Raw genomic sequence first — 19,552 nt, 5'->3', positions numbered from 1 at the left:
GTATCAGAATTGAGTTATAGACAATCAGACGAAAGGATCCGTTGGGGGCGGTGCAGTGAGCCCCCTCACTTTGTAGATCGGGGTGCTGGGATCCACAGGGATGCAGTCTTTTTCACACACTTGGGGCTACGTAGGAAGTTGATTAGGGAGCTCATCCTGGTCCCCTCTCCCCCTGCCCTGGGTTTCGGTCTAGCACGTTGCCCTGGTTTCATTGCCGCGAGCGCCGTGTTATCCCTGCATCCGATGAGCATTTGGGTGTTGGCCCGTTTTTGCTGGGAACGCCCCTCCTCGCGTATACGTGCTCCGTGAGACCAAGACTCTTCTGGTCTGGTTTCCTTTTGTGTCCCCTGCGCTCAGAATGGCGGCTGGCACACAGTCGGTGCTCCATAATTGCTCTCTTAAGACACACCCAGCTGCCTACCCGGAGGCGCTGACGTCACGCCTGATCTGGTAACCGCGCAGCCTTGTGCGGTTTTCCGGACGTGTGTGAGCTGGTGACGTGACGCCCTGGCAGAGGTGGGCAGGGGGTCTGCGGCCCTGGTGCGCCGCGACCGGCCCTGCACCGTTTTGGCTGCCGTCCCCGGGAGTCCTGGCCCAGAGAAGGGCCTGCTTCATGAGTGCCTTCATCATGTGATGCTAAGGAGGATGATGACAGGAATCGCTTCAACACTCGGAGCACCTAGTACCCTTCAGGCGCTTCGCACGCGGGGGGACAGAGACGCCGCAGGGCGACAGAACTTGGTCAGGGTCGCACGCCTGGCGGTGATGGGGTCACGTGCGCACTGGGGTCGCTCAGCGTCTGGAGTCGGGCCGCTGACTTCTGACCCTTGTGCTCTTGGGCCAGGGGGCCGCTTGTGAGCACAGTTGCACACTGCGCCTTAAGTGCCATCTCGTGCGCCTCAGAAGTCCGCGCTTCTGGAAGGTCGCTGTTCTGACTTGGCCCGTTTGCTCTTGCAGACAAACGAAGCCGACACCTTGGTGCCGACGGCGTCTACTTGGACGACCTCACCGATATGGACCCGGAAGTGGCTGCGCTGTATTTTCCCAAAAAGTAAGATTTATTTTCACTCCTCTTACCGTTGTCTAGGTGACTCTGTGTGAGTCTGGTTTCCTCCTTCATGGCTGACTAAGGAGCGAGGGAGAAAAAGGCAGCGGGAGGCTCAGATTTTACTGTGAGAAGCAACCGGTAACGACAGTGGGCTTCCCCTGGAGACGCGCGTGGGGGTCTCCGTGCGGCTGGCTTCCCACCTTCGGAACAGGAACGCAAGCTCGCGGCTGGCTCCCGCGGTGACACCCACGGTCGTGTCGCAGCGGGCAGTGTGGCCCACACCCTGAACCGGTGGCCAAGAGCGGGTAGCCGCCCCCTCGGAGAGGTTCCCTGCCCAGGAGAGGTTCTCCCGTGGCCCTCGGGGCCCCTGTTCGGTTCTGGGATTTGCAGGGAGGGCTGGCCCCTGGGCGGTCCCGTGGCCTCTTAGGACAGCGTGCCTTCTCCTCAGTTCATTTCCCATGGGTTTGGGAGGGGACCCCAGGAGGCTAAAATAATTGTTTCCCTCCGAAGGTGATTCGTTGAGCCTGGCTTTCTCTGTCGTGGTCCTGAGGTGACCTCCCGTGCTCTTTCGAGGGCTGTCGTGTGGCGGGAGTCGTTTGATGGCCTCGATGTCACAGCCTCTCCCCCTGTCCTTCCAGCGGAGAGCCTTCCGGGCTGGCCAGACACACCAGCGACAACGGCGCCCGGTCGGCCAACCAGTCCCCGCAGTCCGTGGGCAGCTCTGGCATCGACAGCGGCGTGGAGAGCACCTCGGACAGCCCGAGGGACCTGCCGTCCATCGCCATCTCCCTCTGCGGAGGCCTCAGCGACAACAGGGAGATAACCAAAGGTAGCGCGGCCCCAGAGCCTGGCCTCGGAGCCCGTCTTTGAGCCACGGGCGCCCCCTGGTGGCCACCGGCCGCAACGTCCGGAAGCTTGGGCTTCTCTAGTTCCGTCCAAGGTCGCCTTCCGCTTGGCTGCCTCAGGGGTAGGGCAAGTGACTCATTGTCGCTCAAGGCCCAAATGTTGCCGGCTTGCAGTTGGCCGACCGGAGGGCTCTGTCGTTCACGCCACTCCTCCTACCTCCACTGTTCTTCTTCATCACGCCCCACCCCGCCCCCCTCCCCGGGGGTGGTGCTTTCCGGCAGGTGAGGGTGTGCACTTCAACCCTTGGCGCTCAGAAGCCATCATCTTCCCTTCCTGCCCCGAGAAGCCATCCTAGACTCCTGTCTCCGTCCTCACGTCCCTTCAGGGCTTCGTGAGTTTCTCCGCGAGGCTGGGGCCCTTTATTCTGGAACCTGAACCAGCGGATCCGGCAGCTGGTGATGGACTGAAAGAAGTTGCTCAATGTGACCCAGCTGGTCGGGTCCATTACAGGAAGTCTTTCTCAGGCCCCCTCCCCCTCTAATAACCAGCCACACTGTGTTTCCGAATCTCGGGCACCGGCCACTCTGAAGCCCCGAAGCGGGGAGCACTCTGTGGGCGGGGAAGGAGTGGGAGGAGGCTGGTGTCGGTGGTACCCCCTCTCTGGTACACTCGCCCCCACCGTCATCTCACGGGGGTCCGTACAGATGAGGCCAGATTCCCATGGCCGGGAGTCCCCGAGGAGAGTAGCTGGTGGTATGAATCAGGATTCCAAAGATCCGGGTCGTGGGCACTCCGAGTTGGCATCATGACCAGGGTTTTTTTTTTTTTTTTCTGCTGGACAGGGGTGACTCTCAGTGTCCTGGGTCTCCTGGGTCCTGGTTTCGTTCAGGGGATACGGGACCCCCCCGAGGGAAAGGGTAGGAACAAATTAGGGTTACAGAGGTGGTCAGAGCCCTCATCTAGGCTCAAGACATGGCCCAGCTGAATGGGGGACCTCGAGTGGAAGCCAGGGCTTTGGGTCAGAGCTCGTTCTAGAAGCCGGAGTCAGGGCTGAGGTCCAGGGCCTCCTGACCCGGTGGCCTTCCCGCCTCTCGGAGCGCGGTGGGCCTGGGCGGGCGGGTCTCACGCCGCCTCCGGCACTTGCAACAGGTGACAGGGATCAGCACCGGGGCCCTGACTCTGAGTGAGCCCTTCAGGACGCCGTGCTTTCCGTGCACGACCTTGTCCCGCCTCATAGCCCCCGAGGAAGCAGGCGTGGTTCCGATCCCCACGTTACAGACGAGGGAACCGAGGTTTGGGGGGGTGAAGTACGAGCTCACCACAAGCTCACGCCAATAAGCGTGACTGATAAGCTGAGTGGCCTGGTTTCCGAGCCCGCTTACCGTTCAGCTGCTTCCTCGGATGCGTATATAAAGCGTCTTTTCCACACACCTGCTCCCAGCCGCGCTGCCCGCGGGTACGCTTCCCCGACCCCTCCGACTGCTCCCAGCCTCCCTTCGTTTCCGCACAGGCCCCGTCCCCAGAACTAACTGAAGCCCCTTTCCAAGCGCAGTGGAAGAATTGTCTGTACGGCTGGAAGACACTTGCAAGCGAGCGAGCGAGTGAGTGAAAAGCGAGCCTACTTGCCTTAACGAACGTTCCTTATATTTTCTCCTTATTCCCTACGATTGCCTTCACAGATGCATTTCTGGAACAAGCCGTGTCGTATCAGCAGTTTGTGGACAACCCAGCTCTCATTGATGACCCCAATCTTGTGGTGAAGATCGGGAATAAGTAGGTTCCTCTGGGAGGTCATTCTGACTGTCACGCCACGCTGATGGAAATGCACTTTTTCAGATGCAGAGATGGTGACGGCGTATAAACCTCAGCGATGTAAAACGAGGTCTTCGTTCCAGTTTATTATTAGCTCCTCACTAGCGGCACAGTCCTGTGGTGTTACCTAGTTTTATTACGGAACGTGTCCAGTCTCAGCACTTGGCCCCTGGGCCTCAGGCCTGTGTAGTACGTAGGCGGGAACAGAATAGACCGCGTACCTCCCCCGGCTTGGGTGTCTGAGGTCACGGGACGTGCAGGTGTTTTTGTAGCCAGTTGGCAAGCTTTCCTCCCTGAGGGGAAGTCAAGGGTGTTTAGGTATTAAGTTGGGGTACCTGGTTGCCTTTTTTATGAAACGTGGCAAGAAATGCCACAGGCACGTTGGTGGCACCGTGGCCACCGCGCCTGCCTGGCTGTGCTTGGCCCCTGGGACTGGCTGCTGTGGGGTCAGCAGGACGAGGGGCCCTGCCGGGGAGGGGCGTGTGGGGGAGGGCTAGGGTGTTGGCCTGTTGGGGACCCAGCTGGAGTTCCAGAACTTTCCATGACTGTTTTCTCATGACGCTCGTAAGACCTTGCAGCGTGAGCCTTGGTCTTTGACATCTGTTTCATTTTCTCCCGTCAGGTATTATAACTGGACAACGGCGGCCCCTCTGCTCCTGGCGATGCAGGCCTTCCAGAAGCCTTTGCCAAAGGTGAGCTTTAACACGAGGAAGAAGAGGCGGCCCTGCAAGTGACGGGGAGACTCCTCTGGGTGGTTGGAACGTAACCGTTCTCGTAGCACCACAAAGTTCATCACATGACGTCCTTTTGGAGCTCGTGGAGTCCGCCTCTCTCGCACGCTGAATGGCCTTCCCCTCCTTTATCAGGGCGAGACCTCCCAGTCCTGCCGGTTCCAGATCAAATCCTGTCCCCAGGGTTCCTCTCCCGACACCTGCCGCGCTAGGGACACAGCGGAGGGTGGGCAGGTGGATGCCCGGATGTCAGAGCCCAGGGATGACGAGGGGACGAGAGAGAAGGGCTGGAGCAGGTGGCAGTTTGGGTGCAGGGAGACGGCGCATCAGACGCTGGGGGTGTCGGTGCTGCTCAGCCAGGAAGCAGGCCCCGGGGCCGAGCGGCCCAAGCGGGGAGCGGGCAGGGTCTGGCAGTTCCTAAGCCACCCGAGGCAGCGTGATGGCCGCAAGGAGGAGGCAGGGTTAGAAGGGCTGGTGGCCTGCCGTGGCCCAGCATGCTCTCACGCTCCCCTCGGGACCCGCTGCACACTGGGCTTGGAATTGTTCAGTTTTCCAGCGTTGCGTCTTCCTGCTGGATTATACATTCTTCGTGCTGCCAAGACCGTGCCTCCCCTTGTCTCCCTCGTCCGCTTAGCAAGTGCTTTGTGCCATTTGGTGTTGTAGCAGATCAGCTAGTTCTGATATCTGAGGTTCTCGAAAAGTCTCCTCTGACTTTGTTGAGTCCGTGCCCACCCCTTCCTGCACACGCACGTGCCTGCGTGGGGAGGCGTTTTGGGATTTGGAGACTGCGACCTCGTCGGTGGTGGTACTTTGTCTGAGGTCACGTTTCCCTTGCTGGTTTTGTTTTGTCCCCGCCCAGTTCCTTGGTATCCGTGGCCCAGGATACATTAAAAAAAAAAAAAATTTTTTTTTTTTTTTTTTTACATTTATTTATTTTTGAGAGACAGGGAGAGACTGAGTGCGAGGAGGGCAGGGGCAGAGAGAGAGGGAGACACAGAATCCAAAACAGGCTTCAGGTTCCGAGCTGTCAGCACGGAGCCCGATGCGGGGTGCGAACCCACGAACCGTGAGATCATGACCTGAGCCAAAGTCGGACGGACACTCGACCGACTGAGCCACCCAGGAGCCCCGGCCCAGGATACGTTTTTATGTTACATTTCTCAGCTCTTGCACAGCAGTAAGAAAAAGGACCAATGCAATCGAAGTTTCCTTTACCTTGAAGGAGTTAGCTCACAGGAGGAGTGCACGTGGCCCCTAAACTTAGTCTTTGTGATACACATCCTAAGTCTTTTTACGAGCTGTCAGTAAGTTTTCCGCCCTGCTTATTGTGTTTGTTAATATAGAATTCATTTTACATGTAGACTTTGTCTGTCTTTTATGGTCTCGTATCACCCTCGAATGGCCCTGCTTTCTCATTTGCAAAACTTGGGAAAATAGACCATCTTGTTTCCTAGTACTTTCTTAAATCTTTGACCGGGCTGGGTTTTATTCTGAGAGTGAGAGGGGTATCGGGAACCCAAATCAGTTTTTTTGCTTTTTGTTTTTTCCAGTGGGTTATCGCATCAGGATGCTTTGCTTGTAGAAAACAGAATGACTACAAGTAGCTTAAATAATAGGCGTTTCTTATCCGACTCAGTAAGAGTCTTAGAGGTTGGTAGTTTCAGGCTTGATGAATTTGGGTTAGCTTCTCTGTGATTTTCTTGGCTTTCCCTTTATGTTCACAAGGCGACCGTCCCCCCACATCGTCTTCTCAAACGGCCACGTCCCAAACAGGAAGGATGGAGACAGATTTCTCACTTTCCACTGGCTACCACTTGGTCACGGGATCACCTCCAAAGCAGTTGCGGGCAAAACAGTGACAATGACTGACGTAGGCCAGCCGAGGTCAGAACATACTGCACCTGATTCTCGAACAGGGTTTTAGATTTGTTGGCAAGAAAGAAAGGGGATGATGTGCCCAGAGCATCAAGTCACCGGGTCTGGCGTAGCTACCTAAGTATCTCAGTACCTTTTGTTAGAGGACTCTTTCCCCCACTGCTAGGCAGTTACGGCTACAAGCATGTATTCCGTTTGTTTATGGATTTAGGTTCATTTCCGGACTCTGTCTTCTGTTCCATCTATATGTGTACTCACGTACCAACGTAACACTCTTTTAATTACTGTAGCTTTTAAACATATTTTAACATCCAGTGCGGCTTGGACCTACTTAATGCTCTTCTGTCTACGAATTTTCTGGGATCTTTTTGTTTTATAAACGAACTTTAGAATCGCTTTGTCTAGGTATGAAGATAATCCTGGTAGTTTGTTTTTTTGTTTTAATTGGGATTTTGTTACATTTATGGATGAATTTAGGAGGAATGGGGAAATCAACATCTGTACGAATTATCCTCTTTGTGACTAGGTTATGAAGGATTTGCTTTTTGGTATATTAGGAGTTTCTTTTGTATCAGGTAGGGATCTTTAAGTGACCGAAAGAAGCACGCTTCAGGCGAAACATGTGAATGATTTCTCTTTCTGCTTACCTGCAGTCTGTTTGGCTGAAAGACGTAAACTGTTTTTTCATTACTAGCGGGGGTGATGATTCCCTGATAGTTCTGTGAACCCTTTCCCTGGTGCTGGGATTTGCCTCAAGGTTGATATTTTCTTCTTTGCAAATACTTACAAAATTATGAATTATTATTTGATCTTCCCCCATTAAATGCTCATTTCTTTCGGGCAAGAGTATGAGTTTTCTTGTTAATACGTGAGGTTTTGACCCCAGTGCATCTACTCAGGTTCAGTCGGTCAAAATTTGGCAACTTACATTCACTAAAGAGATCCTGTGCCTTTTATTTATTTATTTTTGTTTGTTTAAAAACGGTTTTTTACCCTATACGTCATGTCGGTCATTTCATTTTTTATTTTATACTCATCATGTTGAGAGTAACGGTATGTTAACCCGTAGATCACTTTAATTTGCAAACTTCTGGTCGTACTAATCACTAATGATTTTCAATGCTTTCTTTTTTTTTGTTGTTGTCGTCATGTTTTTTATTTTCATTTGTTGTTTGTTTATCCCTTCACCATCTTCTTAAGTCTTCGTGCTTAAGTTATCTTCATGTAATTTTGGACGCCATTAGGTTTTGCTTCTCGGAAATTTTTCAGCCACGAAGAGTATGTCGTGTTTTCTCTGATTTTCTTTCTTCTTCTTCTTCTTCTTTTTTTTTTTTTTTTTAATCTTCCTTTGGTTTGCATGCGTGCGTCTTTTGGTTTGACTGTGCTGAGTGGATCTTTTTTTTTTTTTGGTTCCATTATTTATGTTCCCATCCGTTTAAAACAGGCCACTGTGGAAGCTCTCGTGAGGGATAAGATGCCCAGAAAGGGCGGAAGGTGGTGGTTTTCATGGAGGGGAAGAAACACCACGATCAAAGAGGTAAGCACGGGCCACCAAAGGGTGCTTCTACTTAGCCCAGACGACTTTGGGTCTGTGGAGTGCGTTTTCGTGCTCCGGACGGGAGCGGAATGTGCCCAAGGCGCAGTACTGGGTTTCTGGGAGCCAGCCCTGCCGAGAAGCAGCGAGAGGCCTCCCAGGGTGTGGGGGGAAGGGGCCGAGGAAGGGGTGGTGTGGCCAGAGAGCCTCGGTTCACCTCCTGGCCCTGCGACCTGGCTGGCGGGGGGATACTGCGGGCAGGTCACTGCCCCTCTGGGATTTCTGCATCTGTGAAAAGAAGGGGTTTGGTCTGAGAGTTTACGTTTCTGTTTAAAGTTAAGCAGCCCTCTGCTGCTTGTGAGTCTAGTTTGAAAGGGGCCACACTCCTCGTGGTAGACCGATTCCCGTTAGTCATGTCACTGAAAGGGCGCGTCTCAATATGCATGGCTTTCGTTTCCCTTTCTGTAGATGCCTATGCTTTTTTCCCAGCTCTCTGTCAACCTCTCAACCTATTTCTTGAAGGTTCCATGCCTCTGTGTCCACCCGACTTCCTTCCTCCTAAGGCTGTCCCCGCTCTGGCTCCACGACCGTGAGGGCGGCCGGCGGGGGGCGGGGGCGGTCATCGAGGGTTGTCTTAGGGCCTCCTTTTCCCCGGGCAGCCCCACCCATGCCCGTGCGATGCCTCCTCTTATTTGCAAACCAGACGTTGTTTTGTGTTCCATGGTCGCTTACCAAGTAGCCGAGTACGTGGCTATTCCATGTGAATGTTCCGAGACACTTCAAAGCTGGTCATTTCGAAGACTGGCCTCACAGCTTGCTTGTGAATTCTTCCTTTGCCGGACCCCGGTCGGAAAAACGGTGCCGGTGCCCCTCCATAGGCTAGACCCTTCCTTTTTCCTCACGTCTCACATTTAATTCATCGTCAGGTCCCACCAATTTCCATCTTAAATATTTCTCACATGTACCCACCTCGCTCCAGTCCCACCCCCACAAACGTAGGCTGGCGCCGTCCCTCCCAGGATTGCTTCCAGTGGTCGACTGGTCTCTCCTCGCCCTCTCTTCTTCATTGTCTGTACCGTAGGTGCATTGGTCGACTTAGGAGACGGGTCCAATTTATATTATTCCTTGCTTAAAACCTTCTGGGATCCCAGGTCTCTCCATGGTTGAGACCAATATTCTTAACATGGCTTACGACACTTGTACCCTAGCCCCTGCGTCCCTCTTTAAACTTTTTTTTTGTCATTCTCCCCCTGCTTTCTCTACTGTAGCTTCACTGGCTGAACATACACTCTACCCCAGGACTTTTGCATATGCCATTTACACTGCCTGGTGTTCCTGGGACCCCTCTCACTCCCCTTCACTTAATTGACTAGTGTCTCAAAAAGCCCTTTCTTGGCAGACTAGTCTGGGCTGCTGTTCTCTGCTCTCATAGTCCTGCCTGTGAAACTTTGCCTTCATAAATTTTGTCAAGAGTTTGTAGTCATATTAGTGACTATTAACATCTCTTTCTCCTCTAAATCCTGAACTCCATGAAGGCGGAGACCCTGTCTGGCTCTGATCCCTGGGTATCCTGGGTGCCCACATTGGACTCAGAGCAGGGGTTTGGCAAATATTTGAGGGAATGCTGATTACTTTTGGAATATAGTGTAGAGAAACCCCAAGGACAGTAGTCAAGTCGGTTGTTACAATACTGACAGAAACCCCAGTGATCTCAATTTGTTTATTCCATGAGTTCAAAGGGAAAAAGTCTGATGGAAGGTTTTGTCAAGAGGAAATTGTTCTTTGACATTTTCTTTCAGCATACCTGAGTGGTGGTGATTATTCCGTTATCTCCAAGGGTATGAACAGATTAGAGCAAACATATACTTTACTTTAGGTGACTTAAAACATAAAGGGCCTTTCTAGTTCCCTTCCTAGAGAGTAGAATGTTCTAGAATTTAGGCAGAGGGCTGGTTGCTATTTCAAAGGCCTATTTATTGTAGAGTATTCCCATTGGCACCAGTTTGAATTAAGGGGAATGCCAGCGTGAAGGAAATCATGAAGTTGTGAAATTAAGTATTTCTTAAAAAAACTGAAATACATTTTTTTCAGGTAGTTAACGTATTTTTGAACTAGTCTAATAAAGGATTGTTGGCAGTGGTGGCCATGTTACCTCAATAAATAGATTAAAAGTTACTGGGCATGTTATCACATCAATTTTATAAAGAGCTAACGAATATTTGGATATAGTTTGTACTCATCTGATGATACGACGGTCACCCTGATGTTTACGTTGCTCATTTTCTTATTAACACTGAAGCCACTAACCTGCCTCCTGACCAGATGATCGCAAATAGTGGGATTCAATTGTACACCCTTTGCCCTGGGTCCTCCCATCTGATGACTCCTGTGACGTGTGTGGGGGCTGGTGGATGTCTTCTGGTCCCTTGCCTGCTGCAGGCCAGGCTCTGTGTGGGCACAGCATCTCTGTGGACCGCACGGCAGCGTTAGGACGTAGATGTTATCATCCCCCCCCTTTTACCGGTGAGGAGACAAGGCTCTGGAAGCTTCCATGACTTCCCCCAGCTTCCCAAGCAAGAGAAGCAGAACTGAGCCCAGATCTCTTTAGAGTCCCAGAGCTCTTTCTGGTACATCGGAGGAGCATTTTCTATGAGGAGTGTGTGGTGTTGAGAAGGAGAGAAGCATTTTCCCAAGCAAAATGTGGTGTGAAAATATTTTCAAGCATTTCTATCAGCAATTATAAGAAAATATTTTGAAAATATTCGGGTATCCAAGCAGCCCTTGATAAAGCATTTGCATAAGCTCCGGCGATTATGAAGTTTGGTTTGGTGCCACCAGCACTTCTGGAAAACAGACTCATTTCTGTCAAACAGTTTTTCTCAGCTTCACTCAAGGCATCCAAGCAAAGCACTAATCAGCACCTGCCATGCGTGGGGCGCGTATCACTGGGGACGGCATTCGGGGCTCTGCCCTGGGCTCCGGGGAGCCCGTCGTGGCACACCGGCCCTTCTCTCTGGTACTCCCCTGACTCCTTCTCGTCTCCTTCTCCAGGAAAGTAAGCCAGAGCAGTGCTTGGCTGGCAAGAGCCACAGCCCCGGGGAGCAGCCGTCACAGCTCGGCATGGCCACCAGGTACGGGGCGCGTTGGCGGGGGCCCTTGCGGCCCCTTTCTGTGTCCAAGGGCATGACGTGTGGCCGTTGGGGGCTGCTGGGGCTCACCGAGCATACAGGCCTGGGACCCAGGCGGACCGGGGTTGCAGCCGTGGGCGAACTGGAACAGTTAACTGCGTTTCCCATGAATCAAATGGTGGCAGTGGTGCCCTTAGATACCTACCTTGCGAAGTGAACGTGAGACTCCGGGCACGTCCTGTAACTAGAGCCCTTCTCGTGGTCTCGGTGTTTGATGGCCCTGGATGTGCAGAAAACAGCAGCGGTGGCGATGATGGTGGCCAGCACCAGCATTAACAGTAACGTGGAAATCAGTTTCCTTCGGAAGGAAATTGCTTTTCCCTATCATCTAAATACTTCCTGGGACTTTTGCTGATACTTTCCTAAGTACGGACGGGGGTTCGTATTGGCAACTCACACGTACTGTGAATGTTCGCCGTCAGGTTAATCTGTTCTTACGGGATTTGAGGGCAACTCTGATCTGAGGGCAATGCCATCGTGCACCAGTTAGGATGTCGATAACGTACGTAGATAGCGAATGAGCCAACCTAACGCCCTTTACGCGTCACCTTACCTTTAGAGTAATCCCGTGCTTAAGAAACTCAGGATTGCATGTTCCTCATTTAGCAGGAAGAAAAAAGCGAACAAATTAATGGAAGGCAAGACGCAGATCTTCATCATTTTTGTATCCTGGGGGCTAAGCTGATGCCTGACACACAGCAGGCGTTTCATAAATGTTGCGGAGCTATTGCTGACTTGATAAGTTTTACCCAATATATTGTTGATTCATAGGAGGGGCAGGCTTAGATCTCAGGTTCTCAGCCTCCCGGCCGTCGCTCTGCATCGTAAACTATCTTGTTTCTAGAATTCGCTGTGGGAAATAGAAAATATAGGCGGAAGTAGGAAAACCTCCCCGGAAGGGAGAAGGCAGGTGTGCTCAAGGTGCAGCGCAGGCCGAGAACGTGCTGGCCTCTGAAGGGATAGAAGCCGGTGGACTTTCAGCGGGTCGTTGCTTACGCCTGCGAGTGGCCAGCCGCGGGCTGCGAACGGCAGACCTGGAGTCGGGCGGGCCTGGTTTGGGGTCCTGGCTTCGGGCAAACTGGTCTCCATATCCGAGCAAAGGGGCAGGTGTCGTGTCCAGAGCAGCGGGGGAGGCAGCCCGGGAGGCAGCACGGTGACAGGGGACACAGACGGAGCGCTGGCTCTCCTGCCTTGAGCATTTAAACCAGTGATTTAGCTCCACCAGAAACTTCCTGCTCTCCCGTTCTTTCGAAGAACCTTCTCTGTCCTAGCCATGGTTTCCGAACACGAGAGGCAGCGTGAGCAGGACGGAGAGCCGAGGCTGTGTCGGCCTGCCGTGCGATCCTTGGTGAATCGTCAGCCCCGCGGTGTCTCCTTTCCGTCTGTGAAATGGGGAGAATGATGCCAACCCCACATACATCGGCTCGGGCGGTTCCCTCCATGAGGAGGGAGGTCCAGAACGCAACCCCCACAGGGCCGCACGGCTGGGGGCGGGGGGTGCAGCTGTAGCAGGACAGTCGGGGGGTAGCTCTGGGGTGGGCCCGGCCGGAGGGTCCAAGGCACAGAGCGTGACGACCGCGGGCAGTGTGGCATGCAGCGGCTCTGATACTGTTCCTCTCTGCTTCCCAGGGGCCGCGTGGAGGACTGGGGACGGAGCTGGGGGGCGCAGGGGGCAATGGGGGCCCGAGGGGGGCGCAGGGGGCCGGTGGGGGCTCAGGGGGCCGAGGGGGACCAAGGGCGATGAGCAGCGTGACCCTAGGGTGGCTCCTGCCCGCTAAGCCGGAGCCTCAGCTGGTACGGTTTCTCGGAATCGTTGCAGGTTTTCTCACCGCCTGACACAGTCCTCTTTGGACGTTGCCGAAAATGCTGTTCGCGGCCAAACAGAACCCATTTAAGAGCCCGCAGCGCTCTGAGTTCATCACGCTACGCTCGTTTATTAACCCTGAAAAACGAAGCGCTGACTCTTGCGAGAAGGGATCGGGAGTTTGAAAGTTCGTTCGAGAAGGGGAAACGTCTTAGGCCTTCAGCCTCCCCGCTCGATTCGTGCCGTTGACTCAGAGAAGGCGTTGGCGCCTTGCCGTAACTGACAGACTTGATTGACAGAACAGGCCCCGAAGCCGCCTCATTGAGCAAGCTGCTTGTCGCCATACGAGTCGTGAAACTTCCGCTTGCAGAATGTACGCGGCGACGGGCGCTAACCCGGGTGTTGTTCACAGCTGCTCCGCGAACACAGACTCTCCAGCGGGCTGAGCCCTTTTGTGGCGTCGCTTCTGGCCGGTGCTGGGAAGCGGCCCTGCTCCCGGGCCCTCGTGAGCCCCAGCGGACTGTGGCGGGACCCCCGTTGCGCGGGGTGGCGTCCTCGCCCCCGGCCGCTCTACCGGCAGCCAACTGGATAGCTGCGTTCCAGAGTCTGTGTCTGTTTTCCCTCCAGCACGGCCAGCCGCACGGATTTAGTGGGTTTTTTGCTGTTCGGTTGCAAAGCGGCAGATGGAAATGAACGGTGATTCCGCCTCATTCGTGTTTCCACACCCCACGGGCAGAGGCGCACATCAGTCTGGTGTCGTGCGAGCTTTGGTTCGCGTTTGGATCTCATTTCCCTCCAGGCTGCTGGGCTGGAGCGTAAACAGTCTCCGATTCAGCGAGGGGCCTGCAGCTCGTCTCTTTCTGGGTTGCCAGCTGGGTGCTCCGGGACTGTGCCTGACCCATCTGGAAATCTGCGGGCCGGTGGTTCAGAAGAACCAGCGTTGTTCACGGGACCCACGGGGGCCGGGACTGGAAAGGGCTGTTGTCAGAACATGTCACTTTACAGACGAGCCAGGGGCCCAGAGAGGGGATTCTCCAGTTGTGAGGCCTCATCGGGGCTTGTGTCTCCTGGGCTGGTTCTGTCTGTCTGTCGTCTGCCTGCATCTTGAGTGTTTTGGTGGGGGTGGGGGGGGGGGGGATGCTGTTTGTTCCTCTACATGTGGTGATGAGGAGATCAGGACTGAAAGAAAACGAAGCGATTTGTGCAAACGGCCTGATTCCCGTGGACTTCCAACACGGACTTCTCCGGTTCTAACCCCAGTGCCGTCTGCACTTTACCTAGAAACCGGCCACAGATGTCACTGGTTAGATTCATCTGCACGTAGCCCAGCCCTGCCGTGGACTAGCCTGGAGTCTAGCCTCCATGCTCTGTCCTTCTAAAATTTTTTTTAAATGTTTATTTACTTTTGAGAGAGAGAGAGAGAGAGAGAGAGCAAGCGGGGGAGGAGCAGAGAGAGAGGGAGACACAGAATTCGAACCAGGCTCTGGGCTCTGAGCTGTCCGCGCAGAGCCTGACGCGGGGCTCGAACCCACGGACTGTGAGATCATGACCTGAGCCAAAGTCGGACGCCCAACCGACTGAGCCACCCAGGCGCCCCCACGCTCTGTCGTCCTTTGTGGACCCAGTGGCCCGTTCCCATGGCTTATTCCCCACGGTCCCGGTGTCCTGGAGATGGCCAAGTCTGCTTTCCGATCATAGCACTTAAAGCCATGCTGTGTTGTGACTGTTGAGACAGAAAGCCCCGGGAGTGCGGGGGCCAGGCTGTTTGCCGAAGCGACAGCCGTCGGTCGCAAGCACTGGATGGATGAGCTCCAGCCCCCCAGCCCCGAAGCCCTCAGGCTCCCTCTTGTGGGGTCAGGGCGTCAGGTGCTCACGGAAGCGCAGCTCATTCTAGCTGCGGAAGGAGGCTCCTCCCCACGAAGAGGTAGCGGAAGTAACAGAAGAAGTAACAGCACAGCTGGGTCCGGTGACCTCCCTCAGGTCTCTCCAGTTCGGGGCAGCCGTGGATTGTAGGCGTTGCTCTGGGATGCACACACGGGGTGGGAAAGCAACAGGCCACACAGGAGTGGGAGGGGAGGCGGGGAGAGTGGGGGGCCAGAGGACAAGGGGGCGTTAGCGAGGTCCGAGCCCTTGGAGATAAAGAGAGAAGACGGAGCTCCCAAGTGTATGAGTCTTGTTCCCAAGCGTATCAGGCTTGTTCCCGAGCGTACCAGTCTTGCATAAAGGGATGTCCCGAGCAGGAAGCTCTGGAGGCAGGCATGAGGATGGGACCTGCCTGCTTGGGGCCACTCAGCCTTTCCCACTTAGCCTTAGCCAACATTTGTTAACTTCGTACAGTGTTAGGACGTTTTTGGAGATAATGGTCCCCGGATGCAGGAAGCGGCGGGAAGCCGCTGGGTTGGGGATTATGCCATAGCGGGATTTTAATCCAGGGAACAAGTAATTACTGATAGGCTTTACATGAGCTGTTTAAAGAAAACGAGCCTGCTTCCCACCCGCACCTCCCAGCCCTTCACCAGACGGAGAAGTCTGGAAGAGTCAGGAGCATTGGCCTGTGGGTTCTGCGCAGGCAGACGAGGTGTGTAGGACAGCCGGCTCGGGGGGTTCTGGAGAAGGACTGATGTCTTCCCTGTCTTCACCGGCACCTGCTGGGTTATTTGGGAATGTGTGTTTGGTGGGGCGCCTGGGTGGCTCATTCGGTTGAGCGTCTGACTTCGGCTCAGCTCATGATCTCACGGTCCGTGAGTTCGAGCCCCGCGTCGGGCTCTGTGCTGATCGCTCAGAGCCTGGATCCTGCTTCGGACTCTGTGGCTCCCTCTCTCTCTGCCCCTCCCCCGCTCATGCTCTCTCTCTCTCTCTCTCTCTCTCTCTCAAAAATAAATAAACACTGAAAAAAAAAAAAAGAAACGTGTGTTTGGAGAGGTGTGAACACAGAACTGATCCGTCAGGGTGTGTGGAAATTCAGAGTTCTCGTGCTTGGCCAGCAGCCTCGGGGAACAGAAGAGAATGTTTCCCTCGGCAAGGACGGAGCTTAACCCTGTTTATCGGGAAGAGGAGAGTTGGTGGAAAGTGGTGTGACGATAGCGAGTGAGTAGGGACGTGAACGAGGAGAGGCAGCCCCGGATGAATAATGCAGGAGGCGTATGAATGGGAGTTAGCGGGCCTTCACGGGGAAATGTCATGGCATATGGTAAATGACCCCCCGAGAGACGGCACTGGGGAGAGACCCGATCGACTCAGCCATTGATTCTGGCCTAATGCATTTTTCACGGCTGCCCAGATGCATGTCCTAAGTGGTGGTTACGTCACTGTGTGTTCCAGGATAAAGCATGAGTCATCCTCCAGTGATGACGAACACGCAGCTTCCAAGCCCCCAAGTGCGGGCCACCTCCCCCTGTTGTCCAGCGTCAGCTACAAGAAGACCCTCCGGCTCACTTCGGAGCAGCTGGTGAGTGTGTCCTTCCTTCGTGTTCGTGCGCCCGGCCGAGGCGTGGCCGCCCAGACTCAGCGTCTGGCTTGGGCGTCTGGGTGCCCCTCCGGCTCCTGTTGCCAAGTGTCGGAGGAGGGAAGCCTGACAAAGCCAACTGATCCTCAGGTTTCAGTGACTGATAGACTCGACTCTCCCAGGCTCTTTCCACTTTGCGAGAGCTGTGCGTCTCCTAACCTGGGGGAGGTCAAGCAGTTGCGAGGGCCGGGGGGGGCGGTTCTCGAGAGCTTCGGGTGGCAGGGGGCCGTCACGGTCACAGTGTCGTCTTCGGGTTTCACCAGACCCTTCCTTCCCTGCCCCTTGTTTCCCACGAACAGCCAGCGAGCCAGTGTCCCCACTCTTTCGCTTCTGTCCCGAGAGTTAGCGGGGGGCCGGGCGTGGTGCTTCATGGGAAATAGCAGGCCCAGACTCCCGCTCAATGCCACCAGCTCGCCTGGCAGTCTCTTGTGCAGTGGTGTGGCACCGGGCTCGGGCCAGCGATGCCGGGGGGACCCTGAGTCTCCACCAGCTGGTGTGCACCTGAGGGTCCCAGCACTGAGATCAAAACCTGCAAAGGGTAACCGTGCTTTCTGAGCCTGCTGTGAAGTCCTGGGATCTGTGGTTATTCCGGGAAACGTCTCCCCACTTGGCTTCGTGTCCCCTTTCATATTTAGTCGCGGAGTAGTGAGTGGGTCCTATTCTGAAGTTGGAACGATGAGGGCAAGGCTTCCTGCCCGTCACTTCCCGCCCCCTGCAGAGAGTGGGTGAGCTGCCTTTCAGGTGGGCCTGGGGTTCGGGATGGCCGGACCCCGGGAGGAACCGTCCTCACGGAGAGCGGGACAGCGAAAGGAGGAGTTGTACGGTGGCCTAGGGCAGAGAGCTCGAAAAGCGATCCTGACGTCGCCCCTCCTGGAAGAGGGGCCAAATAGCCCTCAGTCTGGGCTTTCCCCTCAAGCGGCCCCGCGGCTCATGTTTTTCAGAAAAGCTTGAAGTTGAAGAACGGCCCCAACGACGTGGTCTTTAGCGTGACCACACAGTACCAAGGCACGTGCCGCTGCGAGGGCACCATCTACCTGTGGGACTGGGACGACAAAGTCATCATTTCGGACATCGACGGGACCATCACCAGGTGGGCCCGGCTGTGTCGGGGCCCTGGGGCCTGCAGCCGGCATTTCTGCTCGCGGTCTGTGGCACCGTGTGGGGCCCGTACGGTTCGGTTCCCGGCGTGGTCCTGGGGTCTTCGCCCCTCGCCTTAAACAGCCGCAGTCCGGGCTCGGTGCTCGTCTCCATCGGGGCTCCCGCCTCCCTGGTTTTGTTGTTCTCGTGGGTGTTTCCGAAGCGCGACTTTCCGAACGGCCTTTTTGCTTTGACTTAGCGAGTCACGGCCTTGAGGCGTGATAGTTGGAAGGTGCCCTTTCGTGTGTTAACGTATCCCTCCGTGAGCGTCCTCATGTGATTTCTTTCGTTTTGGGCTTTTCCGGAAAGTAAGTCGCGGGTCCTGTTGGCGCCCCTCGTGAGGTATTTCTGGTACAGTGAGCTGGAATGGGCTTTTGCCCCCCCTTTCGGCATGCCCTTTTTATTTTCTTTTTCTCGTTTCTCTGTTTAGGTCAGATACTCTTGGCCACATTCTGCCCACCCTCGGGAAGGATTGGACCCACCAGGGCATTGCTAAGCTGTACCATAAAGTGAGCCAGTAAGTACCGGGCCCTCGCCCCCATCACATCATGGCACGGGCCATGACTGTGAGAGTGGCTGTGAAGAGGGGTGCGGGCGGCTCAGGCGGGCGGGGTCCGGGCGGGGGGGGGGCGGGTGGAGGATTCTGAGTACACAAGTGAGTCCCCATCCCGCCGGCTCCCAAGTGTGAGTTCGGTACCCAGAGACGAGAAAGGAAGTGATAGGAGGCTCGAAAATCGTTGGCGGAAGGAGGGTGCTTGCGTTGGCGGGGGGGGGGGGGGGGGGGGGACGACCTGCCGTCCTGTGTCGGGCACGCGTCACTTCACTTACTAGCCTTTCAGAGTTACTGTAAGAATTGATAGCATTAATTCACCGAGAGAGAAACTCGGAGGGTTGAAGTGGTTTATCCACAGGCCCCCGGCCGCTAACAGGAGGTTCAGCCGCCCCGGTCTGCTCTGGTCTGTCTCCAGGGTCAGGGCCCGTCGGGGTCTCTCCCTCCCCACACGGCTCGTCGCTTTCTCCATCTTTCTGTGGACTAGAGTCTCCCTCATCAGTGAAACCTCTCCCTCCAAGGCTTTCTGTTCTCCAGCCTCTTAAAAAAGATTTTTCTTAATGTTTATTTATTTTTGAGAGAGAGAGAGAGAGAGAGAGACAGAGACAGAGCGCAAACAGGGAAGAGGCAGAGAGAGAGGGAGACGTAGAATCCCAAGCAGGCTCCAGGCTCCGAGCTGTCAACACAGAGCCCGACGTGGGGCTTGAACTCACAAACCGCGAGATCATGACCTGAGCCGAAGTCGGACGCTTAACCCGCTGAGCCACCCAGGCGCCCCTGTTCTCCAGCCTCTCAGAGCTGGAAGGTGCCTTAGGCCAACCCAGGACAGCCCCACCTTGCCATGGTGGTGGAAGGTGAGGAATCACAGAGTTAGGAGATGTCAGGCCGGAGAACCAGGCCGTGATTCCCAGGCTGAGCCGCTCACCTGTGGCCCGTTGTAGGTGACGATGGGGTGGGGGGATGGGCACTCAAAGCCATGCCGGTGCTCTGAGCACAGATGAATGGAGTAGCCTTTCCTGCCCCTCATTCATTCGTTCGTCCAGCATTTACTGAGTGCCTGTTGTGTGCTTAGCCCAGGGACAGGCACGGGGGATGTCATGAGGCGGACACGATCTCTGGCCTCCTGAGCCTGACGCCGCGGTGAGGGCGGGGTGGCTGGGAGGCGGCCCTCAGCCCCTGGTGGGTTGGAGAACTCAGATTTCTCGGATGCCCGGCTCATCGGTTTGAGCTTACTTCTCCAGATGTCACCCCCCGCAAAAAATCACAAAAGTAATACATGGGTCTTTAAAAAATGCAGAGAAGTAAGAAAAGTGAGAGAAATTGGAGAGTACAGAGCTTGTGTCTTCTTCCTCTCTGCTCCGCACCGAGCTGATCCGCTCCCCAGAAACGGAGCCACCGTGACCGGTTTTGTTCTGTCCCGCTGTCCTCAAAATCCACGCGCGCTGTCCCCAGGCCCCTGAGACGCACGCGTGCGTGCGTCGTTTAGTAATACATCTTTCCGTCTCATGACCTGTGAGATCTG

The 19,552-nt window shown here is 55.0% G+C and overlaps 1 protein-coding gene across 3 annotated transcripts in view; it reads left to right on the top strand.

Moving 5' to 3' along the window:
* The window catches only part of LPIN1 (lipin 1), an 81,086-nt gene that overhangs the window by 42,657 nt on the left and 18,877 nt on the right, over positions 1-19,552 (top strand). For all 3 annotated transcript variants that reach the window (XM_042982480.1, XM_042982478.1, XM_042982479.1), the window contains 9 exons: positions 958-1,051; positions 1,687-1,877; positions 3,574-3,667; positions 4,329-4,398; positions 7,757-7,849; positions 10,898-10,977; positions 16,160-16,286; positions 17,285-17,433; positions 17,911-17,997. In XM_042982480.1, the coding sequence (XP_042838414.1) occupies positions 958-1,051; positions 1,687-1,877; positions 3,574-3,667; positions 4,329-4,398; positions 7,757-7,849; positions 10,898-10,977; positions 16,160-16,286; positions 17,285-17,433; positions 17,911-17,997 (985 nt within the window). The remainder of the gene's footprint in view (positions 1-957; positions 1,052-1,686; positions 1,878-3,573; positions 3,668-4,328; positions 4,399-7,756; positions 7,850-10,897; positions 10,978-16,159; positions 16,287-17,284; positions 17,434-17,910; positions 17,998-19,552) is intronic.

Source organism: Panthera tigris, chromosome A3 (assembly GCF_018350195.1).
Source record: "Panthera tigris isolate Pti1 chromosome A3, P.tigris_Pti1_mat1.1, whole genome shotgun sequence".
In the NCBI taxonomy this organism is placed as follows: domain Eukaryota; kingdom Metazoa; phylum Chordata; class Mammalia; order Carnivora; family Felidae; genus Panthera; species Panthera tigris.
The sequence above is the reverse complement of the archived record's forward strand: the minus strand, read 5'-3'. Positions and strand labels throughout refer to the sequence as shown.